Source organism: Saccopteryx leptura, chromosome X (assembly GCF_036850995.1).
Source record: "Saccopteryx leptura isolate mSacLep1 chromosome X, mSacLep1_pri_phased_curated, whole genome shotgun sequence".
NCBI classification, from domain to species: domain Eukaryota; kingdom Metazoa; phylum Chordata; class Mammalia; order Chiroptera; family Emballonuridae; genus Saccopteryx; species Saccopteryx leptura.
This window is the reverse complement of record NC_089516.1, coordinates 98,722,694-98,745,200: the sequence shown is the minus strand read 5'-3', so window position 1 is coordinate 98,745,200 and position 22,507 is coordinate 98,722,694. Positions and strand designations below refer to the sequence as shown.

The 22,507-nt window shown below is 39.2% G+C and overlaps 1 protein-coding gene across 1 annotated transcript in view; it reads left to right on the top strand.

Annotated features, from left to right (window-relative positions):
- The window catches only part of COL4A6 (collagen type IV alpha 6 chain), a 423,902-nt gene that overhangs the window by 215,205 nt on the left and 186,190 nt on the right, over positions 1-22,507 (top strand). Inside the window, exon 3 of the mRNA XM_066356857.1 lies at positions 9,715-9,798. Coding sequence (XP_066212954.1) covers positions 9,715-9,798 — 84 coding nt within the window. The remainder of the gene's footprint in view (positions 1-9,714; positions 9,799-22,507) is intronic.

Here is a 22,507-nt window from a genome sequence, read left to right as displayed (position 1 = left end):
AAATGAAGGGCAAACTGCAAAGTGTACAATAGCACTTACCATGTCAAAGGCATATAAGAGAGATAAAACATATCTGGAAGGTGTTTGGAATCTAAAATAGCAATATTTTGTCATAGCTCTGCTATCACTGCCTTATTACAGAGGTGTTGTAGTGATAAAGTGTGTGGGAATGTCTGGGAGATAAGAGACCATTTGAGAAATTCTCAGTGCTCCCTGGGAATTAAGAAAAAGCTCACAGTACGAAAAGGCAAGAATGATTGTGAGGCGACTTATAAATATGTTTTTCTCTTTGGCAAAAAAAAAAAATACCAACATTAAACAAACAAAAAGTTAGATGATACTAAATCTATCCCAGAGATAAAGTTCTAATTACAGATAATAGTTAGAATTTATGTTTTGCTTTTTTCCCAAGGTGGCTAGGTTCACAATGGCAATTTCCTCATTTTTGAGTTTTCACATTAAGGATCTGGTAGACAAAGGATTTAGAGAAGACTAAGGCATCAGTTTTAAGGTCAAAACTTTGGAGTTAGTCAGACCTGGGTTCAAATTCTAGCTCCATTCAGGTGGTTATCAAAGATTTCTTATGTGCCATCTACTGTTTAACACATTGGGGATGCAATATTGAACAACACAGATAAGGTTACTGCTAACACAGAGCTTACATTATAGTGAGGGAAACAATGTTTAATGTGGGAAACATACGTTGGTGGGATTCAAACAATTTAACAGCCAGTTCTCTGCTCTAATGACAGTTTTAAGTATAAAAAAATATACCTAAAGGGAGTTTATTATTTCATGCATTTAACATACACTCAAATAAGAACAATAAAAGAGGTACACTAAACTAGATTATGTTGTAAGAAAGAGTTTTTAAAAATTAATGAAACATTTTAAATAATACCTGACAAAAAACAATAAAACTGTTATTTAAGATATTTCCAATGACATCTTATCACTTCTTAGTTGTTTGGCATTTTTTCTCTTTAAGTGTAAGTTTTTTTACTGAACTAACAAATGAGAGGGAATTAAAATGTAGTATTTCATTAAAGGTATAATGAGTTTTATGAAATGAATAAATAAATATTACAAGCATAGTTCCATTAATTTTCTTTTTCACCTATGGACAGAATGAACATTACTACAGGCACTTAGAATACACTGTTATGCAGATGAACATTAAAAAAGAGTAAGGAATGTAAACTTGTGATTTCCACACTGAGCAGCTGCCCAGGTGCCCACCTTAGAGAGAACACTGATGACAAGTGCCATTTTAACAACTGGTTTGACTGACTTTTGAGCAGGGCCCAGTTATTGTGTGTGTGAAATTATACATAGATAGAAGATGGCAATGGAGTAGGCGGACATACCAGCTTCCACCTCCCCGAACCAAAGTGGATTACAAACTAATTTTAAGAACCATCATCTGGAAAAACCAACTTTGGACTAAACTAAGAGGACTCTTCAACCAAGGAACACTGAAGAAGGCACAATGAGACTGGTAGGAAAAGCAGAAACGCAGAGAGGGCTTTCCACCTCCCCGGAGCAAACAGCAGCCGGGAGAGACTCGCGTGGTGGGAAGTGAGTTTAGCAGAGAGGGGAGGGTCCTGAGTCCCAAGAACAAAGCCCCAGCCAGCAGCTCCAGAGCCTAGAAGAGGTGTATGGACAATATTTAGCTGGAAACGAGTCAAGATACTGTTTGTGAGAAAGAGATTGATTTCGCAGACAGAGGATTCTTTTTAAAGGGACCGCGCAGAAAATCTCTCTCACAACCACTCACCTGGGGCTCCGGGGGTCAGGGAGAGAGGAGAGGACCAAAGTATCAGGAAGAGAGTGTAGTCTAGGAGGTATAGGGAGAAACATTTTGAGAGAGAGCCACCCTAACTCCTGGGATGAGTCACTCCCCAAATCTGAAGTGAATATTTCCCTTGGAAACAGCAATACCAGCAAAGGGAAGCAAGACAGCCTCCAAACAAGCTCTCCCATGGCACTCAGAGCAGAGTCACTTAGAAGGAGGGAGCTTCTGGGACTAGAGTAGTGAGTGTTAGGGTCTGAGCTGCAGCGCCCCACCCACACGGCTGAGGGCTCGCCCAAGGGCGGGCAATGGTGGGACGCAGAAGTGCGGTTCTGTCGGCAAGGGTAGAAGCCAGCTGGCCACCACTGGGTCTCAGGTGTGAGCTTAGTCTTGCCCGGCTCGGGAGGAAGGGATGTGCAAAAGTGGTCAAGCCCAGCTGCAGGCTGTCTACAATCCAGCCTGTGGAGGAAGGGCAGGAGCCCTGGAAGGGGCAGAGACCTGCCCTTGAGCAAGGGTGCAGGAGCACAACTTTGCCCAGCCTATGGAACCTAGGCTTGTAGCCTGACTTGGGAGCCAGCTCCTCCCATGGGAGTGGAGCCAAAAGCCCATAACAGGTGGAGTTTCAATACTGAGCCTGGGCATGCAGTCCCACCCGGCCTGTGCAGCCAAGGCTTGCATACATCCCACGAGTGGGCACCTCCTGCAAGGAGGCGAAAGCCTGGAATCAGGCGGACACCCACAGCTGAGCAAAGGTGCTCACCCATGACCTCAGGGCTGAGCATAACACCACCCGTGGGGGTGGGGCAAAGGCCAAGTCCACCGAGGCTTGTATATCCGAGCATGTGATCACAGCCACTCCTGTGAAGGAGAAGCAGAAATCACAGCAACAGCCCCAGTGGGCAGGCACCAACAAAGCCCATACCTGAATGCCCTAGGCAGCAACAGCAGAGGAGGTGGTGGGCCTGCAGAGAGACCACACCGAGGGAACACAGAGGACACACCCAGTCAACTCCAGTGGCCAAAATCTTCTTTTACACAGACAATATAGAAAGCAGAGAAATGCAACACAAAAGAATCAAGAGAAATCCCCAGAAAAGGACATGAATGAGTCAGATATAACCAAATTACCAGATGCAGAGTTTAAAATAACAATTGTTAGGATGCTCAAAGATATTAGAACAACAATACGTAGTCATTACGAACACTAAAGAGATAGCAGATATAAAAAGGACATTGAAATGATAAAAAAGAATCAGTCAGAAATGGCAAATACAATATCAGACATGAAGAACACAATGGAAAGAATTAAAAGCAGGATGGATGAAGTTGAGAATCAAAACAACAAGTTAGAGGACAAGATAAACAAAAGCACAGAAGCAAAGCAGAAGAAAGAAAAGAGACTCAAAAAGTCTGAGGAAACTCTAAGAGAGCTCTGTGACAACATGAAGAGAAATAACATCCGCATCATAGGGGTTCCTGAAGAAGAAGAGAAAGAACAAGGGATAGAGACTTTGTTTAAACATATCAAAGCTGAAAACGTCCCTCAATTAAGGCAGGAAAACATCTCACAAATTTAAGAAGCACAGAGAACTCCATTAAAGAGAAACCCAAAGAAATCAACACCAAGACACATCATAATTAAAATACCAAAGCTAAGTGATAAAGAGAAAATATTAAAAGCTGCTAGAGAAAAAAAGACTATCACCTACAAAGGAGCCCCCATAAGGATGACTTCCGACTTCTCCACAGAAACACTAGAGGCCAGAAGAGAATGGCAAAAAATTTTCAAAGTAATGCAGACCAAGAGCCTACAACCAAGACTACTTTATCCAGCAAGGCTATCATTTAAAATTGAAGGAGAAATAAAAACTTCCCAGACAAAAAACAAAACAAAACAAAAAAACAAAAAAAAACCCCACAACCTCCAGGAATTCACTACAACCAAACCAAGGCTCCAAGAAATACTAAGGAGCCTGTTGTAAACAGATCAAAGGAGAAAAAGAATATAGCAAAAGAGGAATACAGTTTTAAAGAATAAAATGACAATAAACAATTACATATCAATAATAACCATAAATGGATTAGATGATTCGATCAAAAGACATAACATAGCTGCATGGATAAGAAAGTAGGACCCATAAATATGCTGTCTACAAGAGAGACACCTTAAAACAAAAGATGCACATAGACTGAAGATAAAAGGATGGAAAAAAATATTTCACACAAATGGAAATGAAAAAAAAGCTGGGGTAGCAATACTTATATCAGATAAAATGGACTTTAAAACAAAGACTATAGTTAGAGAAAAAGAAGGTCACTACATAATGATAAAGGGAGGATTCCAACAGGAAGATATAACTGTTATAAATATCTACGCACCTAATATAAGAGCACCCAAATATATAAAACAGACTTTGATGGATTTAAAGGGCGAGATCAACAGCAAATCTATAATAGTAGGGGATTTCAATACCCCACTAACATCACTAGATAGATCCTCAAGAAAGAAAATTAACAAAGAAACAGCAGACTTGAAGGACATAGTAGATCAACTCGATTTAATAGATATCTTTAGAACCTTTCACCCTAAAGCAGCAGAATATACATTCTTTTCAAGTGCTCATGGTACATTCTCTAGGATAGACCACATCTTAGGGCACAAAAGCAGCCTCAACAAATTTAAAAAGATTGAAATCATATCGAGCACTATCTCTGATCACAATGGCATGAAACTAGAAATCAACCACAACAGAAAAACTGAAAAATACTCAAACACTTGGAAACTAAATAGCATGTTATTAAATAATGAATGGGTTAACAATGAGATCAAAAAAAGAAATTAAAAAATTCCTAGAAACAAATGATAATGTGTATATATCAACTCAAAATTTACGGGACACAACCAAAGCAGTCCTGAGAGGGAAGTTTATAGCATTACAGGCATACCTCAAGAAGCTAAAAAAAGCTGAAATAAACAACTTGACCCTGCATCTAAAAGAACTAAAAAAAGAACAGCAAGTAAAGCCCAGAGCTAGTAGAAGGAAGGAAATAATAAAGATCAGAGCAGAAATAAATGACATAGAAGCTAAAGAAACAATACAGAGGATCAATGAAAGCAGGAGTTGGTTCTTTGAAAAGGTAAACAAGATCAATGAACCTTTAACCAGACTCACCAAGAAAAAAAGAAAGAAGACTCAAATAAATAAAATTAGAAATGAGAGTGGAGAAATAACAACTGACACAACAGAAATACAAAATATTGTAAGAAAATACTATGAAGAACTGTACGCCAAAAAACGAGAGAACCTAGATGAAATGGACAATTTCCTTGAAACATATAATCTTCCAAAAATTAATCTGGAAGAATCAGAAAACCTAAACAGACCAATTACACCAAATGAGATTGAAATAGTTATCAAAAAACTCCCAACAAAGAAAAGTCAGGGGCCTGTTGGTTTCAAAAGTGAATTCTACCAAATATTCAAAGAAGAACTAACTCCTATCCTTCTCAAGCTATTTCAAAAAATTCAAGAGGAAGGAAGACTTCCAAGCTCCTTTTATGAGGCGAGAATAATTCTGATTCCAAAACCAGGCAAAGACAACACAAAGAAAGAAAATTATAGGCCAATATCCCTGATGAATTTAGATGCTAAAATCCTCAACAAAATATTAGCAAACCGAATCCAGCAATATATGAAAAAATCATACACCATGAACAAGTGGGATTTATTCTTGGGAGGCAAGGCTGGTACAATAATCCCAAATCAATCAATGTGATTCATCACATAAACAAAAGGAAGGAGAAAAACCACATGATAATTTCAATAGATGCAGAAAAAGCATTTGATAAAATCCAGCAGCCATTCATGATCAAAACTTTCAGCACAGTGGGAATACAGGGAACATACCTCAACATGATAAAGGCCATCTATGACAAACCCACAGCCAACATCATACTCAATGGGCAAAAATTAAAAGCAATACCCTTAAGATCAGGAACAAGGCAGGGGTGCCCCCTTTCACCACTCTTATTCAACATAGTCTGGCTGTCCTAGCTACAGCAATCAGACAAGAAAAAGAAATAAAAGGCATCCAAATTGGAAAAGAAGAAATAAAACTATCATTATTTACAGATGATATGATATTGTATATAGAAAACCCTGAAGTCTCAGTCAAAAAACTACTAGACCTGATAAATGAATTTAGCAAGGTGGCTGGATATAAAATTAATACTCAGAAATCAGAGGCATTTTTATACACTAACAATAAACTGTCAGAAAGAGAAATTAAGGAAGCAATCCATTTTACCATTGAAAGCAAAAAATAAATTACCTAGGAATAAATTGTACCAGGGAGATTAAAGACTTGTACTCAGAAAATTATAAAACATTGATAAAAGAAATGAGGGAAGATACAAACAAGTGGAAGCATATACCGTGTTCATGGTTAGGAAGAATAAACATCATTAAAATGTCTATATTACCCAAAGCAATTTCTAAATTCAATGCAATACTGATTAAAATACCAATGACTTACTTCAAAGATAAAGAACACATATTCCAAAACTTTATATGAAACCAGAAGAGAACACGAATAGCCTCAGCAATCTTGAAAAGGAAAAATAAAGTGGGAGGTATCACACTTCCAGATATCAAGTTATGCTACAAGGCCATTGTACTCAAAACAGCCTGGTACTGGCATAAGAACAGGCATTAGATAAATGGAACAGAACAGAAAACCCAGAAATAAACCTACAGCTCTATGGACAACTGATATTTTTTAAAGGAGGTCAGAGCATACAATGGAGTAAAGACAGCCTCTTTAATAAATGGTGTTGGGAAAATTGGACAGCTACCTGCAAAGAAATGAAACTAGACCACCAACTTACACCATTCACAAAAATAAACTCAAAATGGATAAAAGACTTAAATGTAAGCTATGAAACCATAAGCATCTTAGAAGAAATCATAGGCAGTAAGCTCTCCGACATCTCTCGCAGCAATATATTTGCTGAATTTATCTCCATGGGCAAGTGAAATAAAAGACAGAATAAACAAATGGGACTATATCAAACTAAAACGCTTCTGCGCAGCTAAAGACAATAAGAACAGAATAAAAAGACAAACTACACAATGGGAGAATATATTTGACAATATGTCTGATAAGGGATTAATAACCAAAATTTATAAAGAACTTATAAAACTCAATACCAGAAAGACAAACAATCCAATCAAAAAATGGGCGAAAGAAATGAATAGACACTTCTCCAAAGAGGACATACACATGGCCAATAGGCATATGAAAAAATGCTCAACATCACTAATATTAGAGAAATGCAAATTAAAACCACAATGAGATATCACCTCACACCAGTCAGAATGGCGCTCATCAACAAAACAACACAGAATAAGTGCTGGCAACGATGTGGAGAAAAGGGAACCCTCCTGCACTGCTGGTGGGAATGCAGACTGGTGCAGCCACTGTGGAAAACAGTATGGAGATTTCTCAAGAAATTTAAAATCGAACTGCCTTTTGACTCAGCTATACCACTTTTGGGAATATACCCCAAGAACACCAAAGCACTGTTTGAAAAGAAGAAATGCACCCTCATGTTTATGGCATGGCAGCATTGTTCACAGTGAAGATCTGGAAACAGCCCAATTGTCCGTCAGTTAATGAGTGGATTAAAAAACTTTGGTACAGCCCTTGCCGGTTGGCTCAGTGGTAGAGCGTTGGCCTGGCGTGCAGGAGTCCCGGGTTCGATTCCCGGCCAGGGCACACTTGAGAAGCGCCCATCTGCTTCTCCATCCCCCCCTCTCTCCTTCCTCTTTGTCTCTCTCTTTCCTTCCTGCAGCCAAGGATCCATTGGAGCAAAGTTGGCCCGGGCGTTGAGGACGGCTCTATGGCCTCTGCCTCAGGCACTAGAATGGCTCTGGTTACAACAGAGCAATTCCCCAGATGGGCAGAGCATCGCCGCCCTGTTGGGCATGCCGGGTGGATCCTGGTCGAGCGCATGCAGGAGTCTGTCTGACTGCCTCCCTATTTCCAACTTAAGAAAAATACAAAAAAGGAAAAAACAAGCTTTGGTACATATATACTATGGAATACTACTCAACCATAAGAAATGATGACATTGGATCATTTACAATGTCCATTTACAACAACATGGATGGACCTTGATAACATTATACTGAGTGAAATAAGTAAATCAGAAAAAAAAAACTAAGAACTGTATGATTCCATACAGAGGTGGGACATAAAAATGAGACTCAGAGACATCGACAAGAGTGTGGGTGTTACGGAGTGGGGAGTTGGAGAGGGAGGAGATTGGAGGAGGGTAGGGGCACAAAGAAAACCAGTTAGAAGGTGATGGAAGATAATTGGACTTTGGGTGATGGGAATGCAGCATAATCAAATGTCAAAATAACGTAGAGATGTTTTCTCTGAACATATGTACCCTGATTTATCAATGTCACCCCATTTAAATTAATTTTAAAAATTATACATAGAAAAAAGAAAAAGAAAAAACAACAACTGGTTCACCGACCTCAACAAAAAGTTAGGTATCGGTTCTGCTGAACCAGTGCTAAATTACTGAATCCCACCACTGGAAAGATAACATAGTAATGTGATTGGAAGTAACTGGGGGCTACCTTAGGTTGAGTGGTCAGGATTGAACTGATACCTGTATGGTGAAAAGAGGCCAGCAATAATAAAAAAAGAAAAACAAACAAACAAACAAACACAAAATATCTGAAGGAATCACACTCTAAGCCAGGGGTCCCCAAACTTTTTACACAGGAGGCCAGTTCACTGTCCCTCAGACCACTGGAGGGCCGGACTATAAAAAAACTATGAACAAATCCCTATGCACACTGCACATATTTTATTTTAAAGTAAAAAAACAAAACGGGAACAAATACAGCATTTAAAATAAAGAACAAGTAAATTTAAATCAACAAACTGACCAGTATTTCAATGGGAACTATGCTCCTCTCACTGACCACCAATGAAAGAGGTGTCCCTTCCGGAAGTGCAGTGGGGGCCGGATAAATGGCCTCAGGGGGCCCCTGCTCTAAGCAGAAGTAGCAGCTAGTACTAAGGCCCTGAGGCAGAAACAGGCTTAAGTTTTTAAAGAGTAGAATGTATATACCAGTGTGACTGGAGCAGAGCAAGCCAGGGGGAGAGTGAAGAGATAAAGTTGGAGGGGGTCAGCACATGTGAGATCATGTGGGGGTTTTGTAGATATTCTGTTAGTAATAATAGTCATCATCATCATAAAGCACAAAAGAAAAAAAAGAAATTGGAGCATTTCAGAGATATTGTACAATACCATGTGAAGAGTTTGGATCTGACAAACAGGGCATAGGGTGTCACTGTAAGGTTTAAGAGTTTGTTGAAAGTGGAGCCTGAGAACAATTCTTAGAGCAGAATACAGGATGCTCATTTTCATCTGTCATTACATTTTTAGCACTTGTATTTTTCTCACGTTCTCTCCTACAGCTATTGCATTCTCAGTAAGTGCAAATACATAAGTCCAGTTGGGCACAGAGGTTTGTCAATGGTCTCTTTTGAGCCCTATGTAAATAAATTCTTTTATATTTTGTGTCTAGAATTTATACCAATGAGGGGATATCTGAGCCATAAACTGGCTACTCAACTGGCTGTTTAGTGAGGTATAAACCTGACCTAAAAGGGTACAAGCTTGAGATGACTTTTACTTAATGTGACTCATGACACCATCAAATGAGATGATTAAAGACACTCTAAATTTACTTGGTTAGAAATGTGACTAAGGTTTAACTTCCCCAAGGCAACATTGCTTCTTGATTCACATGGTTTACTAACTTCCTTTATTTTTACTTGTATTTATTTATTTATTTATTTATTTATTTATTTATTTATTTATTTATTTTTAATAGGGAGAGAAGAAATCCTATGGAAAGCCATGCAGAGGCCAAGACTGCAGTGGGGGCTGTAAGTGCTTTCCCGAGAAAGGAGTGAGAGTAAGTTGCTTCTTTTGTTGTTGAAAGACAGTCACAGGAGCTGTTCTCTGAAGTGTGTATGTTTTCTTGAGAATGAAGTTGCTTAGAATTTCCTTCTAGGACCTCGTGGAACAAGCAAAATGATGAGGACCAGCTGGAAGGAGCTTTGCTAACTAATAATAGGCAAAACTAAATTGGTCAGTCTCTGAGGGACCAGGAAGAGGTTTCCTTAATTGACTTAATGCCAAGGTTTCCTCAAGTTTCATCTGGAGTATCTACAAAAGCCAGTTTGGTTGTATGATATGTTAGCAGATGTGTGTAAATTGCTATAGCTCATTTTTATCCACGTAGTTCTTCTCTATCACTCCGGGGACCAAATTGTCCAATTGTTATTTCCATAGTAAAGATATAAATTATCCAATATCAAGAATACAGGGAAGCCATAAAGTCTAAAAATATAGGTGAATATATATAAAAAGTAATTTATAGATATTACATTAAAACATATTATATAATATTGTCAATGTAGTGTCCCCTATTAGTAATGCTCAGTTCAAATTGTTATGCAAATTACAACGAACACAATACACTGATGCAGCATTTTCACCAACCCTTGTCTATGCATATGTGATGCATTACCCCAGATGATCTGCATCTCTGATTTTCACTGGATAAACTTGCATCAAGAGTATTCAGGGGGGTTAATCTGTAAAAATATTAATGGTTCCAGAATTTATGGTCACACTGTAGAATTCAGATCTTCTGACTTCTAGCTTTTTATTTGCACTTTTATAACACTCAAATAAGTGTAAGAGCTTATACAGTTAAAGGAAGATAGCAAAAACAAGTCAACAAAACCCTCAAAAACATAGCCAAACAGGGAACATGGTGACAGCACCAACCTTCTCTTTCATCATCTTTCATTTTCAGTAAAGTAAAAATGTCAAACTGTGCCAGAATTTGGAGAAAAGAATAAAAGGCCATGTCCTCATCAAAAATAATCGAGTCCATTTTACATTACAGGCAGTCCTTGGATTAGAAATAAAATAGGTTCTGTAGGTTTGTTCTTTCTTTTTTTTTTTAATTCAGTGAGAAGAGGGGAGGCAGAGAGAAAGACTTCTGCATGCATCCTGACCAGGATCCACCTGGCAAGCCTTCTAGGGGACAATGCTCTGCCCATCTAGGGCATTGCTTTCTTGAGCAACTGAACTCTTCTTAGTGCCTGAGGTGGAGCCATCCTCAGTGCCTGGAGTCAACTCACTCCAATCAAGAGAGAGAGAGGAGAGAGAGAAGCAAGAGGGGGAATGTTGGAGAAGCAGATGGGTGCTTCTCCTGTGTGCCCTGACCAGGAATCAAACCTGGGACATCCACACATTGGGGCAACACTCTACTACTGAGCCAACTGGCCAGGGCCTCTGTAGGTTTATTCTTAAGTTGAATTTGTAGTATAAGTTGGAACGGGTACATTTCCCTATTAAATGTAACTTAGACATTTGTCTTAACATAGTATTTAATTTTACCTTTCCGTTCATATAAATACTGAAACATTTTCAAATACACCTTTATACAAACTTGGATGATGCAGAAGATGATGGACTTGTTGGAGAGGATAGGACTGGTGTTAGAGTCTGGGTTTGCTTCTGCTGCCTGAGTCAGTTTCTTGAAGTAGGCATAAAGGAAGGGTTGTGTAGCTTTTCTTTTTCTCATAATGAATGGCCCTGTAGCACCTCAAGCCTTCGGTAACTGTACATACGGTAAATGTTCGTGAACCTCCGTATATCAGGATCTTGCTTCTCTAACTTTGTCATCCCTGCCTCAATGAGACAAAAACATTAGCTAACTGTTTTGTAGAAAACTTTTTTTTCAATTCTGGAATTTCTAGGTCCCTGTTTTTTCCCCTGGATGCTATCATCTGCAGCTCTAGTTTCATAAGGTCTTTATTGGCAAGGTCTTTGCCATGGGAGTCAAGTAACTATAATACCATGTTCACTGATGTCCAACTGCAGTGGATTACCAGTAGTCTTTCTGATGCTCCATTCTAAATACAAGTTTTACGGAAGTCACATGTTTGTAAGTCAGGGACTTACAGTAATGATATAGACTTAGACAATCATAAAATATTAGAAAAGGAAGGCACCTTAGTGAGCTTCTCATCTTATCCACTGATTTCAGAGACTCTGAAAAGGAAAATGACTTCCTGGGATCACACAGAAAATTGATGAAAAATTTGGACTATGACTTGGGTCCTCCCCTTTTTACTTTCACTGTAGCCACCAAGACCTATGCCCTTGCTTCTGGTCTACAACCAGGAAACACTTTAGAAAAAAAATAGTTCTACAATAAATGTATGAAAACATTTTTTTCTTTTTTTATTAACTTTATCAGGGTAGCATTGATAAGTAAGATTATATAGGTTTCAAGTGTACTTTTCTATGATACATGATCTGTGCAGGGGTTAGCAAAAGTAGGTTTACAGTTGTGAGTATGTGAAACAGAATTTATTCTTGTATTATTTATTAATTATTGTATTATATATTTGTATTAAAACTGTAAACCTACTTTTGTCAATTCCTGTACATTGCATTGCATATCCATCACCCAAAGTCAAATCATCTTCCACAGCAAGCAGTGGAGACAATGCGAAAGCCTCCCCTGATGCTCAGCTCCACTATTATCTTTCTGTGCATCATCAGTGATACATACAAATATGTATAAAAATAATTTCATTTTTCTGTTTTTTCTCAAAATGCAATTACATGTATACAGTCTATGCCTTATTTTATTATTGCTGTTGTTGTTCACTTATATATGTCCTTGAGATCTCTACCCCACAGTTGAGTCCACCATTCTCTTTTTGATGAGGTTGTTTTAAAGTTTTGCTATTTTAGAAAATGATAGTTCTACAGTAGAAATCCTTGATCAGGCTACCTTTTATGCATCTTCAGCACAGATTCTAAGGATCAGAAAATCCGATTCAATAGATTTTTTCATTTTTTGTTTTAAGCGTACACGTGAGGAACAGGGAGAGACAGGCAGGAAGGGAGAGAAATGAGAAGCATCAACTCATAGTTGTGGCACCTTAGTTGTTCGCTGATTGCTTTCTCATATGTGCCTTGACCTGGCGACTCCAGCAGAGCCAGTGACTTCTTGCTCAAGCCAGTGACCTTGGGCTTCAAGGCAACGACTTTTGGGCTCAAGCCAGAGACCATAGGATAATGTTTATTACCCTCACCCTCAACTCGGCAATCCCAAGCTCAAGCTGGATGAACCTGCACTCAGCTGTATCAGCGACCTCGGGGTTTGGAACCTGGATCTTCAGTGTCTCAGGCTGATGCTCTATTTATTGCACCACCGCCTGGTCAGGTGTTTGTTTTTTGTTTTTATTTTCAAACCTAATATTCATTTACCTTACAAAGTATAGATTCTAGTTATACTCAACTCAGCATTGTACAGGAGTGCCTATGTTTCTAAACCCTTGCCAGCACTTGATATTTTTGCTAGTATGGGTGACAATTATCCCAATTCCCAGACTGCCTATGAGTTTAAGCATCTTTTCACATATTCATTGCATGTTTATGTTTCTTCGTGAATTTCCTGGACATATCTTCTACTTACTTTACTAAGGGGTGATTCTTATTGACTCACTTTACATCTGCAAAGATATGGCAAATCAAAAGGGCCTAAGTGGAAGCACATGAGATTTGAAGTTTAACACGAAAAGGCATTTCCTGACTGGTTGCGGGGGCAGGAAGCAGTCCAGGAGAGCCCACAGCCAGGGAAGTGAGAAACAGATCTGGACTATTTGATGGGTTCAGGAGCCTTTGAAAAGTAGAACATTTTAATATATCTCTGAATAGAGGGTAGGCCTACACCAGGTAAACATACTTACGATGACTAAATTGTTTAACCCCTGGCTGAGATTGTGATCTCTGAAGATGGAAGTCAATGGATCTTCAGTGAAAAGAGCCCTCGTTTGGGTTCCAAATATCTGGAGCCCAAGCCTGGCTTCTCCTTTGAAAACATGAATGATTGAAGGGGTGTGGCGGTGGAGGAAAATAAAATATCACCACAGATGTTTTTTCTTAATAATTTAAAAGACTCAGAATCCACATAGTTAAATATGTTTCCAAGAGTTTATTTGTGAAGTCTAAAGTTTCTAGGAACATTTGTCAAGATGATCGAACCAGATCAAACTGAATTTCATGAGTCAAGAGCAGGGATGTCCTGTTTCCCAAGTACATCAGGGGGCCGGTGTTTATGGGGCAGGCCCTGTGAAAACAGATGCTTGAAGCCGCCCACAACACCATGTTCCTTTTTGTCATCCTCCCTACCCTCCTACATTCCCAGGGCCAAGCGGGACTGTTTAAACTGGCCTCAGAACTGTTGACCCTGCAGGGCAGCCCCTCAGAACCCCTTTTGTGCAGATGTCAGAAAGATTTGAGACTGTTTTCCTTAGCTGAAAAGAGGGCCCCATTTGGATTTCAAAGTGTTCCTCTCTAACTCTGCAAGTGGAGAGGAAATGAACGTTGGGTCATCCCTGAGATATGCTGCAGCCCTTGGCAGGTTTGCCTCCTGCCTTGGGGAGACATCAAGCGCATAGCTTGCTGGACAGTGTGTACTTTTCCTTTGCCAAAGACCTCTTGAACTGATTAAGACATTTGCACAATACCTAGCACTCCTGCACACCTGCAATCCAACCTTTTTTGGCTTAAGCTATCTCAAATTGATTTTTTTTTAATTTATATCTTTATTTTTAAAATTACAGATGACATCCAATATTATATTAGTTTTAAGTGTACACGCCAATGATTAGACATTATATAACTTACTAAGTTATTATCCTGATAAATCTAGTAATCAACTGACACCATACATAGTTATTAGCATATTATTACCTATATTCCCTATGCTGTAATTTACAGCCCCAGAATTACTCTGTAACAACCAATTTGGACTTCCTAATCTCTCCAAATTTGCCCCCAGCCCCCAAACCCTCCCATCTGGCAGCTGTGAAAATGTTCTCTGTATCTACGAATCTATTTCTGTTCAACTTTTTTTTTTAGATTTTTAAAAATTGATTTAAATTTATTGTGTTTACATATATTCAAGTGTCCCACTGAATACATTCCTTAAGGGTATGCTTTACCTGGTAAAAAGCCTTGCCTAGTGGGAATGCACTTTCTAAAGTACTTTCTTCTCCCCGGGCCTATATTATTATCCCTATGCTACAAATAAACTGGTAAGTGATTTGCCCAAGATTACTAGTCTACTAATGGCTCAACCTCATTTAGCCTACAATAGAAAAATGCAAAAAAACATTTTAAATGACATGCCTAGTAATGTTAAAGGAAGTGGATTTCCCTTTTATATTTCAATTTGTATTTAATGTTTGACTTCAATTTTCTTTCTTGGGAGTCTGTGTTATTATCTAGAAGAACCACTCATTTGAGCTGTTCTCTTCCCTGGTGGTTGTTTTCTTTTCCTTCTTTCCTTCCTTCCTTCCTTCCTTCCTTCCTTCCTTCCTTCCTTCCTTCCTTCCTTCCTTCCTTCCTTCCTTCTTTCCTTCCTCCCTCCCTCCCTCCCTCCCTCCCTCCCTCCCTCCCTCCCTCCCTCTCTCTCTCTCTCTTTCTCTCTCTCTCTCTCTCTTTCTTTCTTTCTTTCTTTCTTTCTTTCTTTCTTTCTTTCTTTTGTTTGTTCTTTCTTTCTTTTTTCTATTTTTCTGAAGTGAGAAGTGGGGAAGCAGAGACATAGACTCTCACATGCCTCTCATCAAAATCCACCCGGCGAGCCCACTAGGGGGTGATGCTCTGACCATCTGGGGCCCTTGCTCTGCTGCAACCAAAGCCACTTTTGTGCCTGAGGCAGGGGCCATGAAGCCATCCTCAACGCCTGGGCCAACTTGCTCTAGTGGAGGCTTGGTTGCAGGAGGGGAAGAGAGAGAGAGAGAGAGAGAGAGAGAAGCAAGAGGGGGAGGAGTGGAGAAGCAGATGGCCACTTCTCCTCTGTGCCCTGACCAGGAATCAAATCTAGGACATCCATATGCCAGGCTGACACTCTACCACTGAGTCAATTGGCTAGGGCCTCCCTTCTCTTTCCTGCCATTGGATTGACCAAAACATTTGAAGATGATATTTCCATCTGTTCCCTTTTTCCCTACTGGATTTGAAAGCATTATATTCCATTGATGTGTGCTTGTTTGAGTTGGGCACAGCAGGACTGCTGCTTTGTTCTGAGCCTTCTATTCCTTAATGCTATTCTGGGGTTTCCCTCGTTTTAACAGTGTTTTGGTGTTTATATACAGCATGGTGAACTCTCAATTATCCCTGCCATGTAAAAGAGTATTTTTATATATAACATCAACCCAAGAGGAATGTTTGCATTTTCCCTTAGATAAGGACCATTTGCCCTTGTTTTATAGCTTAAGACAGTTATGAGTTAGCTAACGAGTTTATAGGCAAACCTGAATTTAATGTGAAACAGCCTAGGTTTCTTAATTCTTTATCTCTTGCCTGCATTCTGCAGCTTCTCTGTCATAAATTGTGTTTCCCATGAATTCCAGAGTCCAGATGCATTACCCACTAGTCCTGCAATTTACTCTTCTCCTAAAAACAGTTGGCATTCCATGTTAGCTGACCACTGCCATGGCTACCAAAAGGCCTTTCCATTTTCTTCTGAATTCGACAATTTCTCTGCACATCTGTCCCTCCTCCCTGTGTATCACAACCCCCTGCCCTGTCCAACCACTACACACACATTGATGTGTCCTTACTCTCCACTGCTTCAAAGTGAAAGATCTTATTGCACTTGACGTCCCCGGGTGGCCAGATCTTGCTCCTGCTGCCTGCACAAAGCTTCTTCCATTCCTTGACTGCTCACTTTTCAGCTTCCTAGGAACTGGCGTCATTGCTGAAACTGGTTAGCACTAGCTTGCTTTTTGACAAATCCAATAAACATTTTTCATTCTTATCTTCTTTGACTTCTCTGTTGCATGAGATACCTCCTTCTTTCCTGAGTCTCTCTGTTCCTAAAATCAATGTCAAAAGAGAAAAGTTTGTGATTATCCTCAATTCCTTCATGAAACAGTTTATAGTGCCGGATTTCTTAATCATGAGTTTCATAATATTACTCTCTTTTAGTTGCTTTTCTACTTTGATGGGACTCCCCAGGGTTCTATCCTCATCCCACTTCTTACTGTAGGTCTCTCCCAATGCAGTTTCATACATTGCATGAGTGGTAACTCATACGATGATAAATATGAAATCTCTAGCTCTAACTCAGACCTTCCTCCTTAGCTTCAGGTCAGCAATGTCAATTTTTTGCTGGACATCTCTGCTAGGATCTTCATTAGCACCATAAACATATCCCATAGAGAATCCAACCATCAACCCCCACCAAATGTGTTCCTTCTCAGGTCTTACTTATCTCTTCCTCCATATCAGAAAATGATACCACAATCCATTTCAATGCTCAATTTAGAAACCCAAAAGTCATTGTTGTCTACTCTGCCCTTTCCTTGCAACTATCTCCACTCCGTCATCAAATCCTGTCCATTTATCTTCATAAATAGAGCTCAAATCCATCCACTTTATTCCGTACCTATTTCACCAACCCAGGCCTATATAATTTCTTGCATGAATTACCATAATGGCCTCCAGACTGGTCCTCTAACCTCCAGTCTCACTCTTTCCCACCCACATGCCAATCTGCTGTCTTTTTTTTTTTATTAAATTTAATGCAGTGACATTGATAAATCAGGGTACATATGTTGAGAGAAAATATCTCTAGATTATTTTGACATTTGATTGTGCTGTATACCCCTCCCACAAAGTTAAATTGTCTTCTGTCACCTTCTATCTGGTTTTCTTTGTGCCCCTCCCCTCCCCTAACCCCTCTCTCCTTCTTCACCCCATCCCCCCTCCCCCAACCCCCACCCCTGTTGCCATCACATTCTTGTTCATGTCTCTGAGTCTCATTTTTATGTCCCTTCTATGTATGGATTCATCTTAGTTTTTTTTTCTGATTTACTTATTTCACTCCGTATAATGTTGTCAAGGTCCATCCATGTTATTGTAAATGATCCGATGTCATCATTTCTTATGGCTGAGTAGTATTCCATAGTATATATGTACCAAAGCTTTTTAATCCACTCCTCCTCTGACGGACACCCAATCTGCTGTCTTAAACTTGCCAAATCACAAATATAATCATGAAACCCTTGCTAAAAATCCTTCAATGGTTACCCATAAATCTCATAATAAAATCTTACCTCTAGCATGCTTGCAAATTTCTCCATAGCCTGGTCCTTTGCTACCTCTCCAATGTTATCTGTCTTCACTAAAAACCTCCTCCTTCAGAAAACAAAACAAAACAACACCATACACAGGAAGTGAACCATTTACAATTTACGAAACTTGCTAGGTTTTTAAATATGTTCTGGGTGTTACACCTGCTACCCCCTTTACATGTACTCTTGTACTCTTCATCACTAGCTCTACCCTTTCTCTGCTGACTTCTTTCTATTTACCTGTCCTTTTAAATCACCTCCTCATGAAGGTTTCAGTTATTTGCAAGGCTCAGGTTATCTACTCTTTTCATTATTTCTCTTGTGCTGAATTACAGTAGTCTATTGACTTGTCTGTGCTCCACTATCTTAAAACCTCTTAAGGGGCAGAAACTAGGTCTCCATGGACTCTGCAGTGGCAGTTGGCACTGCAAACTGTTTCATGAAGTTGTGAGCAACCTACCCACCCATTTGGATGGGTGTGGTTCCAGTCCTACTCTCCAGACTCTGGATGAACTGTTAGGATACTGTGAAGCAGTGAAAGTCTGTCTAAAGAGGATTTCTTTCTGCTAAAAGAAAGCAAAGAACCAAGATAGTTATTTCATATGTATATTCCGTTAGATCTTGCTAGCTATAAGGGTCCTAGCTCTTTTCCATTCTGGTTCTTACATCTTACCTTGAGAATCTGCCCTACCTATCTCCTCTCAGTTTTTGAACCTGACCTCCTCTTTTGTTTGATTGCTTCTTACTATGTTCCTACCCATGCAAGGGAGTTGGTGAAATGGTTTTGTTTTATGCTCAGTAATATTTTTTCTTTGTTCATGATGAGAACATTCATGAATAATTGTGAATCAAAGATAATCACAGACTTTCTCTTTTGACATTGATTTCACCCTCCCCTCTAATAAACCTTTTGCTTAAAGCATCTTAACCTTATGCAAGGTAATAGTCCTGAGTTTCCCTTGTTCTTTGTGCAGAGAAGTAGCCATTGAATGGCAGTGGGGAGGTGAGAAGGGAGGTAAAAAAAAAAAAGCAAGGATCCCTGTGTATTTAAATATAGCTATTTAAGTCGAGGATAATTGATGATAATGTTAATCTTAGTGTCTCTGCACTGAATCAAAATGTAGTGGTAGCTCAGCAGATGTTCCTGGTTATCTTAATCCTTTCTTTGATCACTGTGGGGACAGTTTGGGATTTGGGGGATATGTTATCTGTGCTACTGAGGGAGGCTTCACTAGAAAGAACCCAAGCAGCTGGAGGAGGAGATTAATACACAGGTGTAGAGTCAAGAGCACTTCTTTAAATATCCAGACACCTAAGTGCCATGTCTGAGCTTTGACAACTTGATGACATTGAGCTATTGCTTTTTATTCTCAGGGTGACAGTTTACCCATAAGTAAAATGAAGAGTTTGGGCTGGGTGGTTTTGAAAAACAAACCAGTTCTGACTCTTTAAGTCAGACTCCGTGTTACTGTATCATGACATCTGCATACCCACTGATTGTCTTATCATTCCTTCTAGTGTTGCAGTCAGATGTGGAGGGTAATGTTTGACAGTGTTCTACCCTGTAAAGTGGTGTCTTGGCAGTTACCTTAGACATACATCACTTGCTATGGCTTTTTTATTGCTGAAGCTTGAAGGTCCTCATAGCTGAAGTCCTAACAGGTTTTGTGATCCTGCAGAAGTGTGGAGTGTTCTCTGTCATTGGTCATGTCTAGTGTGATTTAAAAAGAATCACAAGGATATCTCCTCATCACCCACATTCCCAAAATATCTTCCCTGCCTTGCCTGTTCCCTTCCTTCTACTGTTCTTGTTTTAGAGACCTACACTTTAGGTTTAGCATTGTCATATTATTTCACTGACTGAAAAAGTTAGAAATGCCACTCTGATGAGAAGAGGCAGGCTCACTCTGCATACCTAGGGAGGAATTGTGTGCACAAATCTTTAGCAAAAGTTCAGTATTCCTTGTAATCTCCCTGCTGATCTGTCTATCGGGGCATTGGATATCAGGATATGGTTGAGCAAACGTCTTGCATGCCAATGTGTGCCATATCCTCACTTCCTAGTCTACCCTCACCTTCCCTTGCCAGCTATTTGCCCCTTTCTTCTCTTTGTTGTGTTTTTCCTCCCTGGTTTCTAACTTCCTCCATCCTCCTGGGCTTCCCTTTATATTTTTTATTTAGAAATTCAACTTAATGGGGTGACATTGGTCCATAGGAACACACAGGTTTCACTTCCCTCCCACTTGCTGCAGTGCTTCTAGCTCTCCATCCCACATTTCCATTTTCTCCATCAGGACCTCCTCACCCGGTTTCTCCCATCTGCTTTCAGTTGACTGGGCTGGTATCTGTGTCACCAGCCCTTCTTTTTTGTCATCTTTCAGAGGGCATGATACCATAGCAGCAGGATATCAGAAAGAGTTGCTATGATGTACTTTATAGAAACATCCCACTCATTCAGAGATAATGATTTCAGAGCCTGGATCAGTGGTCTCCAAAATTGGGGGTGAGGGTCAGCATGGTTGTGCAATCAAGTCAATCCATTGGGGTGTAAAAGAAAATATTATAACTTTTATTCTCATTTAAATTGAGAAAATCTAGAAATAAATTAAGAATTGGGTTACATGGTTGAATTCATGCAAAATGCTTAAAAGGGCATGTAGTACACTAAGTGCTATGTAAAAACAAGTCATTATTATTACTAATTACTAATTATGATTATTAAATCTTTCAAATATGTAATACACATATTGTCACTGACACCCTCACCAGGTCGGTCTGTCCTTAGCTTTTTAGTTGCATATGCTTTGCAAGGCATTCTGAAGGAAAAGTGGGAACCCATAAGATGGAAGTGGTGATCCTGAAGCCTCCATTTTCTTCTATATGTATATCATAAATGTTGCTATTCTTCTATCCCAGTTAAGTGGACTCATAGATACTGTCATCTACATGCATTAACCCTCACAAAATAAACAAGTGACATCAGAAGATCCTGAAAATAAACCATGTACTGAAGATAATACTGATAATCTAAGCACATGAAAATAGCAGAGCTCACACTTCTCCTACTCATAGAGTTTTCCATCAGCCTCATTATGAGGCAAAAATCACAACAATCCAATTGTGCCTGACAAGAAGATGGCAAAAATGCAATGCAAGAATAATAAAAAAGACTATATCAAATGTGTATTTACATCCATTCTGAACAATGAAAGATCTTGCCCTGAGTGTATATTATGCCTTGAAATATTAACTAATAATAATATAATAAAGCCATCATGATTAAAGACATTTGACATGTTATTTATTTCATCTTTATCTCATCCTTTTACATTTTTATTTATTGTGTTACATAATATATTTATGTACATATATGTAGAATAAGACATGTATAAAATTTATACACACACATATATATTAATATATGTATATATGTCATTCTCAAATTCTTTTTAATTGAAAAGTGTGTTCAATCAGAAATATTTAGAGACAACTGGCTTAGACCATATTTTAATAGATAAAGACCCTCAAGCAAAGGTAAAAGAACTTTAAGCAAGAGAAAAATAACTATCCCTAAATCTCTTCCTCTTCCTCTATAGAACAGCCATACCACCTACTTTGGAGCCTCGCCTTGGCAACTTTATCTAAAATAAAGAAATGGAGATCTCAGAAGTTGGGAGAAGTGAGACAGCAAAAAAAAAGTTTTAAAATCATTATATGTCAAGTTTGGGAGGTTGGATTGAAACCCCAAGTGCCACATATAGTTTATAAAAAGCTTTCACAGCGTGCTTGTGAATGCTTTTTCCTTTGCTTCAAATATGAAGACACTTAGAAGAATCAATTTCAGAGACATTAAGAGACCTTCCCAAAGTCCCTTGTAGGTGGCATGAGATTTAAACCAAATGTTCCATCCCCCTACTCACTGTTTTATTTACCATGTCAAATGACCTCTTAATCCCATGGTCATAATTAACTAAACTCATTGTGGTTGGACTGTTGTGAATGGAGAAATACTTGTAGTGGAGAAAATCTGCTAAGAAGGTATAGACCAGATATCAACACATCAATCATCCTTCCCCTGAGAAGTACCTCCTGGATGCATATGTAACATCTGTTTATATATTTTTTGCGTGTGTGACAGAGACAGAGAGAGGGATAGACAGGAACAGACAGGAAGGAAGGGAGATGAGAAGCATCAATTCTTCATTGTGACACCTTAGTTGTTCATTGATTGCTTTCTCATATGTGCCTTGACAGGGAGGCTACAGCAGAGCAAATGACCCTTTGCTCAAGCCAGCAACCTTGGGCTCAAACTGGTGAGCCATGCTCAAACCAAATGAGCCCACACTCAAGCTGGTGACCTCTGAGTTTCGAACCTGGTTCCTCCACGTCCCAGTCCGGCACTCTATCTACTGCACCACTGCCTGGTCAGGCTGTTTATATTCTTGT